At 41.0% G+C, this 19,467-nt stretch overlaps 1 protein-coding gene across 3 annotated transcripts in view; it reads left to right on the top strand.

Annotated features, from left to right (window-relative positions):
• ITGB6 (integrin subunit beta 6) overlaps positions 1-19,467 on the top strand; it is a 125,155-nt gene that overhangs the window by 42,041 nt on the left and 63,647 nt on the right. The window contains exons 2-6 of one of the 3 annotated variants that reach the window (XM_036857552.1): positions 11,011-11,062; positions 11,586-11,661; positions 12,409-12,488; positions 15,093-15,297; positions 15,931-16,177. In XM_036857552.1, the coding sequence (XP_036713447.1) occupies positions 11,601-11,661; positions 12,409-12,488; positions 15,093-15,297; positions 15,931-16,177 (593 nt within the window). In that variant the 5' untranslated portion in view covers positions 11,011-11,062; positions 11,586-11,600. Of the gene's footprint in view, positions 1-11,010; positions 11,063-11,354; positions 11,479-11,585; positions 11,662-12,408; positions 12,489-15,092; positions 15,298-15,930; positions 16,178-19,467 lie in introns of those variants that run through there. The other 2 variants (XM_036857551.1, XM_036857553.1) reach the window with 2 other exon arrangements.

The following is a 19,467-nucleotide window of genomic DNA, read 5'->3' as shown; positions in this document are numbered from 1 at the left end:
AGGGTTGCTGGCAGCCACCAGGAGCGAGGAGAGAGGCATGGACGGATTCTCCCTCAGAGCCTCCAGAAGGAAGCAACCCTGCCAACACCTTGATTTTGGACTTCTGACCTTTTGAACTGTGAGAGAATAAATTTCAGTTGTTTTAAGCCACCTGGCTTCCTCCAGAATCTATCTACTCAAGGCTTTGAGAATCAGGGAGCTATTGTCCTATTACTGAAAACTGCCCACGTGACTATGGCCAGTCCCAGACTAGGGACACCTGGATCAGGTATGCTCACCTCTCTGCTGCCTGAACTGACAAATAACTTAAGAAATTCATGCTGAAATAATACTACTAGGGTAACAATAGACAAAGGATAACCACATGCCTGGAGTCAGACTGCCTAGATTTGAGGCCAACTTTTCCACTTAGTAACTATGAGACCGTGGGCAAGTTATTCAGCCTCTCTCTGGGCCACATTTTTTCCTTTTGTATGATGGAGAGAATTCAAGAGGAGCCTGAGGAGACGTGACAACAGATGTAATGTGGTTTCCTGGATGGGATTTTTTTTTTTCAGATTCTTTTTCATTACAGGTTATTAGAAGATATTGAATATAGTTCCCTGTGCTATACAGTAGGTCCCTGTTTTTTATTCATGGATTGGATTCTTCAATCAAAAAAGGACATTAAGTAAAAACTAAGGAAATTTAAATAAAGTTTGGACTTCAGATAATAATAATGTATTGGTTTATTAACTGTAACAAATGTACTTTACTAATGTAAGATGTTACTAATACGGAAAAATAGAGAAGACTAGTGTGAGGTATATGGGAACTCTCCGTACTAACCTAAAACTCTTCTAAAATATTAAATTAAATTAAATTAAAAGTAAATATTATTTTTTAAATGGGGAAAATTTCAGTACCTCACAGTGTGATAAAGATTTAGAACAGTGCTTGGCACATTGTAAAAGCCATCATTAGCAATTATTGTTTTACAGCCAGTATCAAGACTAAGGAATTAGTATTTGCAGTGTTCCATGAAATAGGCTAAATAATTTTTTTTTAAGTAAGATGATGCTATATTTTTTAGATGCTATATATATTTTTTTATAAATCAAGAACCTTTACTAAACAAACTTTTTTTAAAATTTATTTTATTTATCTTTCCTGCGTTGGGTCTTCATTGCTGCTCACAGGTTTTCTATAGTCTCAGAGAGCGGAGGCTACTCTTCCATGTGGTGCGTGGACTTCTCATTGCAGTGGCTTCTCTTGTTGCAGAGCACAGGCTCTAGGCATGCGGGCTTCAGTAGTTGTGGCTCACAGGCTCTAGAGCGCAGGCTCAGTAGTTGTGGCGCACGGGCTCAGTTGCTCCGCGGCATGTGGGATCTTCCCAGACCAGGGATCGGACCTGTGTCCCCTGCATTTGCAGGCTGATTCTAAACCACTGTGCCACCAGGGAAGCCCTAGATGCTATATTTTGATGCTATATTTTTAGAGTAAGGTTGCCCAAAATCTGCTAGTAGATTCAATTTTTTTTAAACACCTACATTGTATTTTACCTTCTTTTTTGGCAAATCAAGCAGAATGAGTTACAATGACTCTGCTATTTTGACATCCCACAAGGTAGACAAATTATGTTTCTTACATATTCACTTAGATTTCCATCTCAATGAAAGAATAGCACTTTTATTGTTAAAGAAGGACATGAAACTCACCATTGTAAGAAAAGAGGTTTTTCAGGAGAATGATGACATCAAGAGCAGAGATCCAGACTCAAGCAGACTGTTCCCACGTTGCCTGAAGCCGTGTGTCCTAAGAGCCTGAGAAGGCAGGAAAGGAAACAGATTTGTAACAAACTGTCACATGCTTTCTCACCTGAAGAGAAGCTTCCTACCCAAAGGAGAGAATGCTGTTGTCTTTAGGGAACTACTCTTCTAGACCTTCTGCAAGCAAGATGGGTTGGTTGATAGACAGACAGATGAGAGCTTGAATATGAGCTCAACTGCTCAAAAAGGAATAGGCAAAGGGTCGACTCATGCAGCAGTGGGGTGCCCTCTGCCCAGGTGAGAGTGTATCATAGGACAGCAACATACAGCGGTGCTTGGAATCCATTTCACAAGGGAAACTAGCCTAGCTTAAGACTGTAATGTTTGGGCTTTTAAGTAATCAAGGTCAAGGCCTGGGTATGAGTTTAGAGATGAGTCATCACTACTCCAAGTACTTCATCTGAACTGTCATCTAAATGGACCTGCCCTCTGGACTTCCCTCAGAAAAAAGAATTTTCTCCAAGAAAATCCATCTTGAAAGGTCTTTGAATTGGATAATGCATTCATGATGCAGCAGGAAACAAATGAATTCACATGAGGATTTTCTTAAGAAATCTGGCTACAATTTTTTAATTTGATTCTGGGTCTCCTTGACAGCAGGATAGGTAAACTTTCATAAAACTTTCAGTATATCTGTACTCTCTTCAAGCACCCCTGAAACTATATCAGGTAGAAATGCTAATAAGTACATGGAGGAAAAAAAGGCTTTCTCTAAGCAAATACTTTTTGTTTAATTGTTAAACAAAGGTAAGCCATTTTCTTCACTGTGGGCTTCTTAGGGTGTTTAATAGATGAGTGTGTAACACCAGTTTCTAATAGGGGAGATTTAATGGTCTGTATTAACTAAACTATCGGAACTTTTCATTTTTAGGGCAAGGAGTACAGTTTGGGAAATAATATTGATACATGATTATTATCTGAAGTCCATACTTTATTCAGTGCTCTTCCTCTAGGGACATACATAAAAATAAGTCATTCTGTTGGTTAACATTTAAATCCTGTCTTCCTCACCCTTGATTGCCTGAAGTTTAGGCTCCACACCATTTCAATAGATTATACCATGCAGCAAATGGCCAGTAATCCACCAAGGTCTGGACTGAGACCAGGGTTCACAGCTGCATTTTCCATGCTATTGGACACGACTCTATTGGTGTCCAAGATATCATAACTTCATCCATGTGTAAGGAATATTTGCCCCCCAAACCTCCCAAAATATATGCGACTAACAGCAGTTTTCTCCTGTCAAAAATTTTTCACTCTATGTGTTTGGGTCAGAACTTTAAAACTTTGAACTCGATATGAAGAAAATTCTTTTTTGTTTTTGTTTTTTGGCTGCGTTGGGTCAGTTGCGGCATGCAAGATATTTTCTTTGTGGCGCAAGCTCTTCGTTGTGGCGTGCAGGCTTCTCTCTAGTTGTGGTGTGTGGGTTTTCTCTCTCTAGTTGTGGCGCATGGGCTCTAGGGCGCGTGGGCTCTCTAGTTGAGGGGCACGAGCTCAGTAGTTGTGGCGCGTGAGCTTAGTTGCCCCGCGGCATGTGGGATCTTAGTTCCCCAACCAGGGATTGAACTCACATCCCCTGCATTGCAAGGCGGATTGTTTACCACTGGACCACCAGGGAAGTCCCAAGAAAATTCTTAATAAATGTTGAAACTACGGTTGAGCCGTTCGCTGCACCAGGCATGAGTTGAAACCCTGTCACTCTCCCGTAAGCTACGTGACATCTGGAAAGGCCATCTGCAAACACAGCTTCACCCAGAGTGGTGCTGAGACGACAGGTCACAGGACAGGCGGGCGGCTGTCATAATCCCTCAAACTAGCCTCTCACATCTGACAGCTCATTGGAACCACTTTCTGTCTGAAAGTAATTACACCCAGCAGTATATAGATTCATTGCTTCTGTTGCATAAAAATCCAACTTACCTTTGAATTAGATGCCAGCAGAGTTTGCTTTTAAATGTTTTTCTTCTTTCACCTCTTCTAATCCGGTTAATTTTGAATAGCTTTTTAGAATAATTTACTGTTTAGTCTTTTTAACGATGAGGGTGTTTGCGTCACACTCAGTCCTTTTCCCTATCCGATTTTGTGTAAACGTGCTGATAGGATTTAGGGAGTGGGCATCAGCCGCAATCAGAGAGGTCCCTACAATGGCAGCTGAAATAAATCATCCATGGACCTCCTCAAGGATATTCCTCAAATGTAATCATTGGTCACCATTTCCCCCAGCTTTTTTTTTTTTTTTTTTTTTTTTTTTTAATTTATTTATCAGTAATAGTGGCTCACGGGCTTAGTTGCTCCGTGGCATGTGGGATCTTCCCAGACCAGGGCCCGAACCCGTGTCTCCTGCATTGGCAGACAGATTCTCAACCACTGCGCCACCAGGGAAGCCCTCCCCCAGCTTTTTAAAGAATAACAAGCTTCCTTAGTGTTGCGGCTTCATAAACTGCATCTTTAAGGTGAAAAGAAGTCTGAAATCCTACTTTGCAAGATTTTTTTTTTTTAATGTAAAATATGTCCATCTCACCTGCCTTCCTACAGTGGCCTAATGACGAATATGTTGTTTTGAAACTGTCAGGACGGACTCTTTTGCCACTGAAGCTGACCCCGATAGTCTACCTGTGCAGCCAGAGAGGGTTGCAGACCACGGGGGGTATGGCAGGTTTTCTTTTGCTCCCGCAAACCAAGTCATGATGAATTCCAGAATAGAAGATGCCAGCCAATCACACTTTCATGGGACCGAAGGAATGCTGACAACACAAGGGTGCAGAAGGTCTCACCCTAGAGCACTTCCTGCATAGTTCTGGCCTTTGCTGTTCTGCCACAGAACACCTTTTGCACGATTATGACTTCATGGGTTGTGAGAGTCGACTAGAGCTCACTGTGACTCTTCTGATGGGCACGCACTAGACCACGTCTCTCTGACACATCTGGAGAAACCTGTTGGTGATGGTGGGGTTACCACGTGGGAGCCTCCATAACTCTTGGAGTCATCCTTGAGCCCCCGATTTCTCTCCTTCCCTACAAGCAATCCATTTGTAAATCCTGTCTACCCTGGAAGTATATCCAGAAACCAATCCCTTCTCACAGCCTTCCTCGTCCAAGCCTTCATCTGTGGCCTCGAAGGCTGAAATGGCCTCTGATAGGTCTCCCTGCTTCATCCTTGCTGCTTCTATAGCCTGCTCAGAGTGATCTTTTCAAAACATAAGCTGTGTCATGACCCACTGAAACCCCATAAAAATTTCCCTTCGCACTCAGAATACAAATCCAGAGTCCTGACCGTGGCCCACGGGGCTCTCCTGACAGCGCTTCACCGTCCCTGTGCCTCTCTGGCTGGTCCCCTGTTACCTCCTCGTGGTCACCCCTCACTCCACTCCAGTCTCACCAGCCACCTTGCCTTGCTTGTCCCCAGACACTCCTGCCAGGGGGGGCCTTGTACTAATGTCACCTTATCAGAGGCTTCCCTGGCCACCACACCCTGCTCACTCTCTGACCTCTTACCATTCTTTGTTTTGTTCAGCACGGATCACCATCTGACAACTTTATTTGTTTGGGAGTTTATTGTCTGTCTCTCCTACAAGAACACAAGCTCCACGAGGCAGACACCTTGTTAGTTTTAATCAACACTGCGTTCCCAGAACAGTGCCTGGCACATAGTAGGATCTCAGTAGATACTTCCTAAATAAGTGAGTGAGTGAATGAATGAATGAATGAATCAGAGCTTATTTTTGCTAATAATGTCCACCCCATGGCAACCCCAGACGTAAGAGATGGTGCTCATCAGAAAAAAAAGAAAAAATTTGCTTAAAACGAAGGAATCCTAACGTTGGGTTAGACTGCTAGAGTTATCTTTTGAAAAGAAAAGAGAAAAGAGTGCTCAGCAGTTTTGCAAGCTGTGAACGAGTGAATTACTCTGCAATCGTTTCCGTCTGTTCACATGGACTTGCTGCCATGACATACCATTTGCTTCATAGATGGGGAAACAGGGGCAACGAAGAGAGAGTCGTTCTGAGAGTCGAAGCAGATTAAACTCATATTCTCTGATATTTTATGGACAGTCTCATCTGTGGATTTATTCCATAGCTCAAAGACAGAAGGAGCTCAGTTCTTTTAGGATTTCAAAATAAGTTCCCTAACAATTTCCTTGAGTGCTTTTCCCAAGCAGGTCTGACGTACAAGATTGGCATCAGACTTGCCGAGGGAGAACCGTCCTCCTTTTCCTAGTAGGTGACTGACTCCTGCGCTCCAGAGTGAGGTGCAGGGTGCCTGCCACCGGAGGCCCAGGAGTTAATCAATCCTGAGTCATCGCCAGCCCACAAGAAATGCCGGCCACCGCCCTCTCCTGGACACCGTGCCAGGCCCAGCACTGTCACCTTCCCCTGAAGGGCAACAGGTTTTGTTTCCTTTGCTTTTAAGTGATTTTATGGGATGTAAATCAAAGGAGGAATACGAAAAATGTTGTGCAATCCAGGACCACATTTCTGTCTCATTTTTGGTGGTGAATAATCCACAGGATGAACAACAAACAAACCAAAAAGGAGACAGCTGGATACAGAGCTAGAGCTGGAACGAGGGGTCTAGAGGTGGAGAGACAGACTTATCTAAAGGTTCCTTGGGGAGTTTCATTTCTTGCTGACAGCTGCCTTAGGATTCTCCGAACATCTCTTATCTACCAGGAGGCAGTTTGCACGGTGATGCGGAGCTTGGACTGGGGGAGAAATCCGTCTCCAGGGCTCTGCTGCCTGAGCAGCGTTGCAACAGTGGGCAAGTTCCATAGCTTCTCCTGCCTCAGTTTCCTCATCTGGTAAATGGAGGTCAAACTGTTCCTACTTCTGAGGGGTATTGTGAGAATGAAATAGGTCGATACTAGTAAAATATTGAACAATGCCTGACACAAAGGAAGTGCCCAATAAAGCTATCTACAATAAACACAAATCCTGAGTGAATTCAGATGGGGATTTACCATAAACAGAAGGAGCCTCAGTCTCAGCCCCTAGCTTGCCCAGGTGCCTGGGAGCTGCAGGTGGCTCCAGGTGGGGATGGGAAGCCAGATTACCACCAGGAAGCATTTCTGGGTAAGCATTTCTGGTTAATTGTCTAATGTGATATCAAGAAGAAAGGGCCCAGAATCTCTAAGGCTTCAGTAATTTGTTGTCATGGTTTTGGGGTTTTTTTTTCCCCCTCCCTTTCTCACTTTAAATAAATATACACTTTTATATCCAATTTATTTCCCATTTGCATTCCTTTTCTTAAACAGGGTCCCCCAAATTATACAATCTTCAGGCCCTACCCAATCTGGATTCATCCCAGAATGGTATAATTAGATCTTCACCATAATCCTGAAAAGTGGATATTATCACTATTTCACAGACTAGAAACTAAAGTGCCAAGAGATACGTGCTATCCCCAAGGGCATACAGTAGGACTAGACTCAGACACTGGTACACCAATATTCATAGCAGCATTATTCACAATAGTCAAAAGGTGAAAACACCCCAAATGTCCAGCGACAGATGAATGATAAATAAAATGTGGTATATCCACACAATGGAATATTGTTCAGCCTTAAAAAGGAATGGAATTCTGCTACAGGCTACAATGTAGATAAACCTTGAAAACATTATGCTAAGGGAAATAAGACAGACAAAAAAGGCTTCATTGTATGATTCCACTTATATGAGGTACCTAGAACACTCAAATTCATAGAGACAGAAAGTAGAATGAATGGTAGTTTCCGGGGGGATAGGGGGTGGGGGAAATGGGAAGTTATTGCTTAATGGATACAGAGCTTTGGTTTGGAATGATGAAAAATTTTTGGAGGTGGACACTGAAGGTTGCACAACAATGTAAATGTACTTGATGCCAATGAACTATACACTTGAAAACAGGTATAATGATAAATTTTATGTTAGGTATATTTTATCGAATTAAGAAAAGTAAACTCCAGACTAGAATGTAAGTCCCAGGCCACAAAAAATTTCTCTAGCACTTAGCATGTTGTGGGCATTACACACTAAGTTGATAGGAAACTGTTACACATCCTTCTTTAAAAGAATTTTTCTGAAGATCTTGAAATGTGAAATGAAGGTGTCCACTTCCAGATTCTGTGTCCCCACGTTACACACATCTGAGGTCAGCCATAGCATCCTGTGAGCAGCCCGCCATGCAGTGTATCACACACACAGTTACAGCAGTGCCAGACACAAAGGGATAGCATTCATTTCTACGTTTCCTTTCAGCTACTCACCATGAAATGCTTCATAGAAAGACAACTGGAGCGAGACTTGTCACTGGTACTTGAAAGAAAGCCGGTAACATAGCAAGGCCATCCCAAGAGCCGGCAGTCATTACTAAGTTCCCTATGGTTCAAATTGGCTCCCAGCCAGGTTTACTCAGTGTTTACTCTCCCGGGAGTGTTTTCAGGTGCCCTGGCTGGCCCAGCTGACCCTAGATAGTTATTCTCTGATGTGAATGATGGGCTGGGTCTGGGAGAGACCCAAGCAAATACAGTGAGTCAGATGGGTTCACACAGCTTCCTGAGGTCAGGGTTCCACTGAAGACAATCTCAGAAGCAAAAGCCAGCTGAGTGGAGCCAGTGGAGTGCAGGCGATGTTGCTTCCCTGGGCTGTGTGGTGCTCTGCTCTTCCACCCACACCTCAGCTCAGACGTCTTGCAGAGCGTCAGGCCCCCAGATGGCGTCAGAGTCCCCAGCTGGGGCTCTGAGCATTTGGGATGGTAGGATTCTATCCTATGGGCCCAAGCAACCTGTCTGAACATCTAAATGGTGTGACTTAGGATCTCTCGATTTTAAGAAATACAGAGACACCCTTAACCACCCATAAGCAATGGGAATTTTTTCTAAGAATACACATTGTTCCAAGAGACAAGATCCTGGGGAAACCCAGGAAGGGCCGGGCCTCAGAAAGATCCAATCTGGAAGGGCATTTGGGATCATGGCAGCTGTCGGCCTGGGCCGTGTTCCTTCCCCTCGACAAAGTAAGTCTGTGGGTCTAACTCTAGTGTTTTCCATTCATGTGGCTCAGGGGCCCTTCTCGGCTGCTTTGACTAGTGATACTCTCAACCCACCCCCTTGTCTACTCATTATAGTTCTCCTCCGCCTCGGGCTTCTGTCTCCCCGTAGCTGCCGACTCTTCCTAATTTGGACTCACTCCAGAGGCATCATTTTTCCTTCCACCTGAGGTCCTCTCTATGCCAGCTTCAGCTCCCATTATTGAACCCCAGTTTTAGTCTGTATTTTCCAGTTTAAATTCCGTATGTATACAGAAACAGAGGTAATTAATCTGGTTGGCTTGGCTAAGGGGACAGAGTTTTCATTCGGGAGCGTTTATGCAGCGTTGGCCAGTTTATGGAACAAGTAGGGCTCCCTGCACCCCCAGGGGCGTGGACGGGTACTTTCCAGGAGAGGGCACCAGGCACCACGTCTTCAGGAAGCAAGAATACTTCCCCTGTGCCGAATAGCCTGGTACAGATTCTCCACAGTGGTGCCAAGATAAAAACAGAGTGGATGGAGGTTTTCTTGTAGCGTTGTTCTACTTTATATGTTCTCTTAAATTCTGCCCCTGTCCTCCACCCTGCATTTTAAGTCTTGACTCAGCTTCCTCACAACCCAAGCAGGGGCCGTCTTCCCTCTCTCCTAACTGCACTGCGTGTCTTCTAAAACCATTTATTCATTTACACATCTGTTTACTCAGTATTGGTGGAGTAGCTGCTTTGGCACAGGTAAAATACTAGACAGCCAAGACATAAAATTTATCCATTTACCTGATGAATATTAATTGACTACTTGCAAAGTCTGGCATTAATGCTACTTGCTGGGAATATAAAGATAACTGAGACACAGTCCCTGCCTGAGACATAGTAAAGAATTCAATAAATACTTGTTGACTAAATCAATGCCTTAAAGAACTTCACAGTCTACTGGGGGAGAGAGGCAAGGATTTTGGCAATTACAAGCAGATTGGAAAGGGCCATCCTGGGGAAAGTCCACAGGAAGGGAGGCCTGGCGAGACCAAAAAGGTCTCCCTAGGGGCATTGATGTCTGTGCTGAGACTTGGACAGCGAGCTGAGTCATCCAAGTGAGAAGAATGAGGAGGAAACACACGCCTCCAGACAGCACAGATGGTGTGTGCTCAGCCTTGGAGGTAGGGGAGGGAGTGAGCGTCACAGGGGCTGTGATGGAGGACAGATAGTAAATAAAGCAGCACAGCTAGGATTTTAGGGGTGGGGTGGAAGTCTGTACGTAAGCTAGTGAAATAACACACCCTTCCTACCCCTCTTTCCTCTTGAGCCCAGATTTATCATTTTTCATAGCCCTTAGGACAGCCTGATTTTAAGAATCTGTCTGTTCCCCAGCCTAGAATATATGCTTCACAGGCCAAGAGCTTGGCTTTGTTCACTGACATATCCTCTGCTTCTAGAACAATACTTAGCACAAAGTAGATGCTCAATACATATTTATTGAATAATGGATGAATGAATGAATAAATGAATGACGGCTAATACAGGATACCAGTATTAACCAGAGGTAATATGAGGGACACAGATATCTGTGCCTTAATCTTTCTTCTTCAAGGTAAATCAACTGATTGAAATTGAACATAGCTTTCTGAGAAGAACCTGAGCAGACTATAATTAGTTTTATCTCTTCACAAGTTTCACGTGCTTGCCTAGAAATATACTTTTAAAAGATAATCTCCCAGGACATAAGCAAGCCACAAAGAAGCCTGTCTAAGGTCAAGCAGTTTGGAGAGTAACAAAATAAATATTTGTTTGCAGTATCTGCAAACCCCAAACACTGTCTGGAATATATTAGGAAAAATTCATAATCAAACTCCTGAAATTAGCCATAGATTGTTATATTTTAAATGTGTCACTTTTCTGCTCAACAAATAAATATCTTCTATGTGCCAAGTAGTGAGCTGGGAGCAGGGACCGTACATGAGAAAGAGAACTTGGTCGCTATGCGGAGGAGAGGGATTCAGAATCTTGGGCACCATTGTTTCTGTTTCCATTGTTATTGTTTGAGACTAATTTTGAAACATTATATTTTTTCTAATAATGCATTTAAATAGGAATTTTGTACTTATGGAAAAATATCTTTCATCCAACTTAAAAAACAAGGGAACACAGTATTTTGCTTTCCCTAGACTGCCTTCTAAATTATAAAATAATGATTTTTATTTTTCAGAGTTCATCTCAATTCTCTGAAAGGATTTAACAATGGAACATAAAAATCTCAGGTATTTTCCTTTAGCTCATTTTTTAAACCCTCCTTATACATAACTTACATATTTGTGTTTTATTTATCATCTTTATTGTTTACATTAAATTATAATTATTTTAGAAACAACTTTAGATCGTATTTCAATTGCTCTTTTGACATTTCATCGATCAATATTTTACTAAAGGTGTCAACTTTCTCTAGGATGCAGAGAGACCAATAGAATTTACACAAAAATTTCTACTGAATGAATTTCCCCCACCTTCTTGGTGATTGTACACCTGCCTTCCTTATAAGGAGAACAAGGAAGTAAATCATGCTGAATTTGCTCTTAAGCACAGCTTTTCTTCTTTACCTGTCCAGGTAGCTTCTGTTTTCATTTCAGTCTTAATGAAAACTTTTTTATTTACATCTCAAGTTTCTTTTCAAAGCAGTGTAAGTAGTATTTACAATTTTACACTCAAGAAAGAAAGACTTTTAACGATGTTCAGCTTTAGTCTTGTAATGTTGAAGGTAATTCATTTTTTAATCTGTCTGCACAGCGAGAACTGAAACGGATGGGGATTGAACTGCTTTGCCTGTTCTTTCTATTTCTAGGAAGGAATGATCACGTACAAGGTAAGACTTTAGTTCTCCAATATATTGCTTTCGTAGTGTGCTTGACAAACCTGTTGTGTGATTCAGAAACTAGATCAGAAGTCATTTTTTATTTGATCTGTTCAATTGCTCTTTTGCCATTGAACGAACACTTTAACAAATTACAGGCAGACGCAAGGCTGTTCCCACAGCGAATGCTCCGGGCTTAAGATAAATAAATACAAAGGTTGCATGGGCACCTTAATGAGAGAATTAAACAGCACTACTGCACAAGAGGACTTCTTAATACTCTTGTGACAACCATTTTGGTAACTTTTCTAGCTACCTTATTGTACAACAGGGCCTTTCACTTGAGAGTGATAACCTTGAGAGAGAAAAGGGACTTAGTTTTTAAATAAAAATACAGTACATTTAAGAGAGAAGCATTCTTTAATGGGTGCGAATAATTTTTAAAAAGTTAAAGGGGGATGATACTGAATGAGGACCATAAATATGATGATCCTGTATTTGTGAACATTGAGATATTTTCATATTTTAAGAAAAAAGAGAATGATTATTTTTGGCTACTAAGACATGCTTATTTTCAATGTGACAGATGTAAAATATGAACTTTACTATGGATTGCTCACATTTTGAGGACTGATCTTTGACGACTAAAAAATGAACTTTGATATTGTTTTGTTCAAGTACTTTAAGAGCCGTAGATCTCATGAATGGAGTGGCGGAGAGTGTGCTGAATCCCTTGTGTCTTGCTGGGTTTAAAAACAGGTGGCTGTGCCGTGGGGAATGCAGAGACCTGTGGGGACTGCTTACTCGTTGGACCTCAGTGTGCCTGGTGTTCTCAGGAGGTAAAACAAATGACCTCAGCCTGTTTGTAAAAAGTGCACTTACATTTACAGTAATTCCATCCTTGAGTGTTCTGATAGCTTCCTGCTTTCTCTGCAGTTATAGAAGTAAAACAGATCAGGAAAGGAAAATGTAAGCATTTGTGATTCCAAGTGTCCTTCGTGTGATTACATTCAAAAGCAATTTGAGGACGGAGTGAATGTCAAATTATTCTGAGATATACGTAACTCAAGATTCTTTATTTAACCTGATGCCTCCTCTGATTTTAAAGCCATTTCTAACTGCTTACACGTAAACTGCTGAGGCTCTGGGTAACCAGAGATCATGAAGTTGATGATTTTCAAACATACATTTGATTTCAGTATCATAGCTGTATTCCATCTGTGGACCAGAATCCTTTCTGAATCATTACTTGGATCTGAGGGAAGTGTTCTAGGCTGGGGGTAAACTTTACTGTTCAGACATTATTCAGTTCTTTTAAAAACTACATGAGCTTGGTGACTCTGTACCACACTGATGACAAAACCCGAAACAGACCTTCCTTATCTGATCAAACTGAAAACTATGTGAAGGTAGCAGAAGGGGATTGGGGAATGCATAACAAGCCATCCAGAATCAGTGTCTCCTGCGACACGACTGGGCAATCTGTAAATGATTCCTGGTAAGAAGGAGCTGCCTTAGCTCTTTCTGGAATAAAGGAGTTCTCTGCTGAATCTCATAAAGAGAATCTAAACACAAATCCAACCGTACGAATGCCAAGTTCAGCAAGAATTGAGTAGCATGTTCAAGGGGAACAAACCTGGTCGCCTAACTCAGGTCCAGGCTGTCACTGTTAAAACCCACATTTCGGTTACATGTGTCCATGGAGGGGCTCGCAGACCGGAGCACAGACACAGCTCACTCCCCCTCTATTGCCTCTGCCGAGGGGGCTCAAGCAGAAGGGCAGACAGTTATGCCATTTGGAGCTCACGTATCAAAAGAAGGTTTGGGAATATACAAAGAGGGAAAACCCCACATTTTTTGACATTGACTCTCTGAAGAAGTCAATGTTAGTTTCGTGATAGAGACATAAAACAACAAATCAGTCTAACAAAATGCCCATCTCTAGAATTTTCACTTACGTGCTTCATTAGCACTTATTGAAGAGAGGGTTTTAAGTTCCTATGGATAGCTTTGCTTGTGGACAATACTCCGTAGTCAAATTGTCATCAAATTTGAAGGCCAGATTATTCTGAGAGGTCACTCACTGATATAACTAATAGTGGAAGTAGTGATATCAGTAGAGACGGTTGGAGCAAAAAGTAAATTAGGCTGGCTTCTGCTTAGAGCAGATAGAAAATAGGTTCCAGGGTTAACACTGCCTCTGACCTTTTGGCAGACAGAGTGATCACAGGTGGTAGCAGTGACACTGTGTTAAGAAGGATTCTGAGGTCTTGTCAAGACATGGTTTGCTTTGGATACATCATGGGAAGTTACAGAATTTGCTACCCCTCTCTAAGGCCTCAAATATACACAGGTCTTGCCGATAGATAACACATTATATTCTCAAAAAATCAATTTCAGAAGAAATATAACTTTCTTAGTTGGTGAAACAGCAAGAGTGGTTTAGAATTCTGAATGAGGAAAAACAATATGAGCTTGGTTTGCTTCTCTCCAAGTATGAGAATCAACGGGCCTCAAGTTCAACCTTGCCCAGAGCCTCACCCGCTCTAGAGCAGCCGTGGCTATTAGGTGAGACAGGTGTTTATCTCTCAACTGCGTCTCTCTGTTCTGGGTGTTCCAGGGTTGGATGGCCGCATTTCTGCCTGAAAACACTTCACCTCACCACCTCCAGATACCCAGGTGGATCAGAGGGGAGCTGGGAAACTCCCGAGTCCTACACAGAAAAGCAGTCTTTTACACAATTTCTCTTTCACTTCCCTTCCCCACATCCAAATGTTGGAGAAATTTCTAAAAGACCTTAAACTGGAACACTTTAAGACCCTGAGTTTAAAGTCCCCAAGAGGTCAACTTTAGTGAAGTAATACTGTAATAGAAGGGTAAATATATCCATAAATTAAACTGGGACAGAGAGTAGATAGGGAGATGTCACAATCTTTGCCCTTTAGGAAGCCACAGAAAAAGCTCTTTGTCACTGGATTTGGTAATAGACACACTGAGAGTCTGGACAGTCCTAGGAGTCCACAAACCTACAGGTTATCCTGAACAGATAATTCACATGATGATATCAACTCTTATGACCCAGCTATTTCAAGGATCTGGTCACAGCACAGGAGACGTTGTAAAGGAGTGAGCATTTTAAAAAAAAGAAAGAAAGAAAGAAAAGAAAAGAAAAGGAAAAAAGAAAAAAAAAAAACCTGTTAAGTGAATTCACTTGAATATAATTAAAGGAAACTCCAATTTTACTCAGAATTTTACTAGCAGAATTCTCTGGTTATTCTGCTATAACTGTAGACCTACAATCAATGTCAGGCATGTGGGGATATGATATACTATGACAAGATGCCTAACTAGAAAGCAAGCAAAAAGTAATCATAAGAAATGTCTTTTTTTTTGTCTTCATTGTCGTCTTTTTCTCTTTATTGTTTTTTTTTTTTCTTTTTTAGAATTTTACCCATCTATCTGGAGTTGGAGAAAGGTGTGATACTCCAGCAAATCTTTTAGCTAAAGGATGTCAACTAACCTTCATCGAAAACCCTGTCTCCCAAGTAGAAATACTTATAAATAAGCCTCTCAGCGTAGGCAGACAGAAAAATAGTTCCAGCATCGTTCAGATTGCCCCTCAAAACTTGGCTCTTAAACTGAGACCAGGTATGTTATGATTTACACAATCACTGGCTCATGTAAATAAATCTAACATCACATGTAGTAATACTGCTATTCTATTAATACACCTTGTACCGTATTACATATCATTGTTTGTGATGACTCAGATTTCCCATTCTTAAGGAAATAGAGAGTTGCTAGGCTAACCCTTTTCTTTATTCGCATTGGTCACTTTGCACTCCAAACGTGTTACCAAAAAGAGCCTTATCTAATAGTAACCATTTGAATTACTCAAATGTTGCTAAGGCTTACCTCACATTTCTTCAAGGGTTGTAATGTAGCTTTAAACTCCTCTTTATTTTCTTCTCCTTTTCTAAACCCACACACACACACACACACACACACACACACACAAATTCAGCTTATCTTCCATCTAAATGGATGCTAGTTCTCCCAAGGAGATATAAAATATCCTAACTTTCACCTCCTTCAGTTACTGTAAATTCACTGCTGAAAGATTTTCATGGGTTTGTTCATTTATAAACTTTACCACACAGTGTGTGAAATTGTAAGTATCTTCAGTAAGTTCTTACTGAAATGAAATAGCCAGTGATTGCCTAGTCACAAAGAAGTCTCCATGTGTTTTTATGATTTGCTTTTCTTGCGGGGGTGTTGCAGGCAGTGAACAGACTCTGCAAGTTCAAGTTCGCCAGACCGAGGATTACCCGGTGGACTTGTATTACCTCATGGACCTCTCAGCCTCCATGGACGATGACCTCAACACAATCAAAGAGCTAGGCTCCCTGCTTTCCAAGGAGATGTCTAAATTAACTAGCAACTTTAGACTGGGCTTCGGCTCTTTTGTAGAAAAACCCATCTCCCCTTTTATGAAAACAACACCAGAAGAAATCGCCAACCCTTGCAGGTAAGTAAATGATTTTCTGGCATCTTTGAACACTGATTTCCTGTAGAGCTGGCCCTGCTCTGAGCTGCAGGAGCTTGCTAAGTGGCTGGCAGTTCCCTCCCATCCAGTTGGATCTGTGCAGCTCTCAGTTGCCCAGGTTTTCAGAGCCAAGGGGAAGTCAACTTAGTACCTGGTTCTAGCTTGGGTCCTCACAGCATCTGCAGCAACTGTCTCACTGCGGAGGTCAGTCTGTGACAAATTTGGCTTTGTGCTCTGCAGACAAGCGGACCAAGTCTTTCACTGCAGGTTCCACTGGCCTGAGCCCTTCCCCAGCCCCTCAGAGGCCTTCTATCCTCAATGACCACCACTCTCTGAGGCTATTTGACAGTAACCCACACTTCCTCAGAGTATATGTCTCCACTCCAATGATTGCTGCCAAAATAACAGCTTTTGTAGCTACCTCTTATATACTTTGGGAAGTGTGAATTTCTCTTATTGCTTGGAAGAGCCCTTTGTAGCCTTCACTGTTGTCAAATTCATTAGGAAATTAGGCAATGACTCCATTATAATATGCTCTGATCGGCTACTAAAACCATGTATTATCCAGGTGATGGTCAAGGGCAAGTTGCTTTGTGATGACTTACCTGTACATGTCAATGACATGGTCAAAATAAAATTATTTGATATCCTTCTATTGAAAAAGAGCTTCCATTTGCTCTGTGCCAGACCCTATGCTGAAGATTTTACATACATGACCTCATTCAACCTTCATAATAGCTTCAGGTCAAAGCAGGCTTCATCATCGCTATACTCAGAGGAAGTAACAGAGGCTCTGAGAGGTTAGTAATTTGCCTGAGGCCACCTGACTAATGAGTGATCTGTACCAAGATCTGGGCTGGTCCAAAGCCAAGCCCTTTACTCCTATAAATATAGTTTATGTGAAATGGCTTTCCAAACATATATTGACTTTGAACACTAGTATACACCCAAGGAATTAATCTCTATAGAAGACAGTTTTTATAGTATCGTTTTAAGACATTTCAATGCAGTTCCCAACTAGAATCTGACAGCCAAAAATATTTTGACCTTGAAAAGAATTCATCACTGATTGCAACTCTTAGGAATTGTGTTTGGTTGCAAATATCAGAGATAATATCTGTTCCCAACCCCCCTTCTTGAGGTATAATTGACAGGTACTAAAATACACACAGCAGAAATGTTCAGTTTCATGAGTTTTGACAGTTGAATATACCAATGTAAGCACCACTTAAAACATGACATAGAACATTTCCATCACCACAGAAAGTTTCCTTATGCCCCATTACAGTCAGTTCTGCTTCCCCAGAGGCAACTACTTTCTGATTTCTATCAGTTAGATTGGTTTTGCCTATTCTTGGATTTCATATGAATGGAAAAAATGGTATATACCTTTTGTGTCTGGCTCTTTTGCTCAACATAATGTTTTTGGAATTCTTCCTTGATTTTGTGTTTACCAGTAGTTTGTTCCTTTTTGTTTTAAGTAATAGTCCCTTGTATGAATTTATTATACTACACTTTATTTATTCATCTATCGATGGACATTTGGGTTGTTTCCCAATTTCTGGTGATCATGAAAAAATACTGCTATGATCATTTGCATATAAGTCTTTGTGTGGATGTATGTTTTTGTTTCTCTTGGATAGACACCTAGAATTAGAATTGCTGGATTGTACGATAAGTATAGTTTTAATTTTTTTTAAGAAACTATCAAATTGTTTTCCAAAGTGGATGTACCATTCTGCATTTCCATCAGCAATGTGTGAGGGTTCCATTTATTTCAAATCCCTGTTAATACTTGGTAATTTCAGTCTTTTTAGTTTTAACCATTCTAATAGGTGTGTATCTCATTGTAGCTTTACTTTGCATTTCCCTAATGACAAATGATGTTGAACATCTTTTCATGTATTTTTTTCCCATTCTCATATCTTATTTTGTGAAGTATCTTTTCAAATCTTTTTCCTATTTTTAAAAATTAGATTTTCTTCTTAATATTGTATTGTATAAGTTCTTTGTATATTTGACAAAAGTTCTTTGTCAATATATTTTGCAAATATCTCCTCCCAGGCAGTGGATTGTATTTTTATTTTTCTATCAATGTCTTTGGTCAAGCAAGTTTTTAATTTCGATGAAGTCCGATTAATCAATTTTTAGTTTTATGATTAGTGTATTTTTTTGTCCTGAGACATCTTTGCCTATCCTAACGTCTCAAAGATTCCTCCTATGTTTTCTTCTAGAAGCTTTGTGGTTGAAGCTTTTACACTTAGGTCTATGATCTCAAATTAGTGTTTCTATTTGGAATGAGGAAAAAGTCTAGGTTTATCTTTTGTTTACATGCAGCTATCCAATTGTTTCAGCACTATTTGTTAAGCAGGATTTTCCTTTCCCCATTGAATTATCTTGATGCCTTTGTTAAAAAGCAATTGACTGTATGTGTGTCTAATTCTGGACATTATATTCTGTTCCATTGATCCCTTGAATACACCCATGTAACCAGGTAACCATTCATCTACTCACTCATAATGTCACCTTAGGGAAACCGCTTCACTTCTCAGAGCTTTAGTTTGGAATAACAATACCGATCACACAGAGGGGTTGTAAGGAGCGGGTGAGATAATGAAAGGAAGCATTTGATATTGGGCTTGACCATGAAGCTCTCAGTAGGTGGTAGCTACTATCAACACCAACAGAGTGCGATAAAGGGAGGCCAGAGCACTGCCCAAGTTTCGGTGAACGGGAACCCAAAGGAGGATCACATATTTGAGCTCTTGAAAGGTCAGCGTCTTCCTATTTCATAGAGGTTTTTCTTTTATTCTTGTTGGCAAAATTTACCATTAGCTAAAGTTGTAAATAATGGGTTCTTTTTTGCTGCAACATTATATTTTTCCTTTCTAATCACGCCCTTAATTCTCCCAGTTTCTCTGTCCAGATTCCACTTGCCACACATTTACACACCAAGAACCCAAACACCAAACACAGAAGTCAATCCTTTGATCAATCCAAACCTTATAATTATGGAATAAAATGTTCTTTAGTACAAAGGCAATGAGAGGTAAGAGAAAAGAGCATGGCGTTTTCCAGACCTGGGCTTAAATCATAACCTTGGAGCTCCCAACTCTTCATTTATAAATGAGGATAATAATATTCACTTCCTGGGCTAATCATGAGAACTGAATAGGCTCAGAACATAACAGACATTCAAAACCAGTTTTAATTTTTTTTCTCTCATTAACACTTATTTTCTCTAGTTATTTTGGTCTAATGGTCCTCAAACT

Source organism: Balaenoptera musculus, chromosome 7, assembly GCF_009873245.2.
Source record: "Balaenoptera musculus isolate JJ_BM4_2016_0621 chromosome 7, mBalMus1.pri.v3, whole genome shotgun sequence".
Taxonomy (NCBI): Eukaryota; Metazoa; Chordata; class Mammalia; order Artiodactyla; family Balaenopteridae; genus Balaenoptera; species Balaenoptera musculus.
This window is presented reverse-complemented; position numbering and strand designations above follow the sequence as displayed.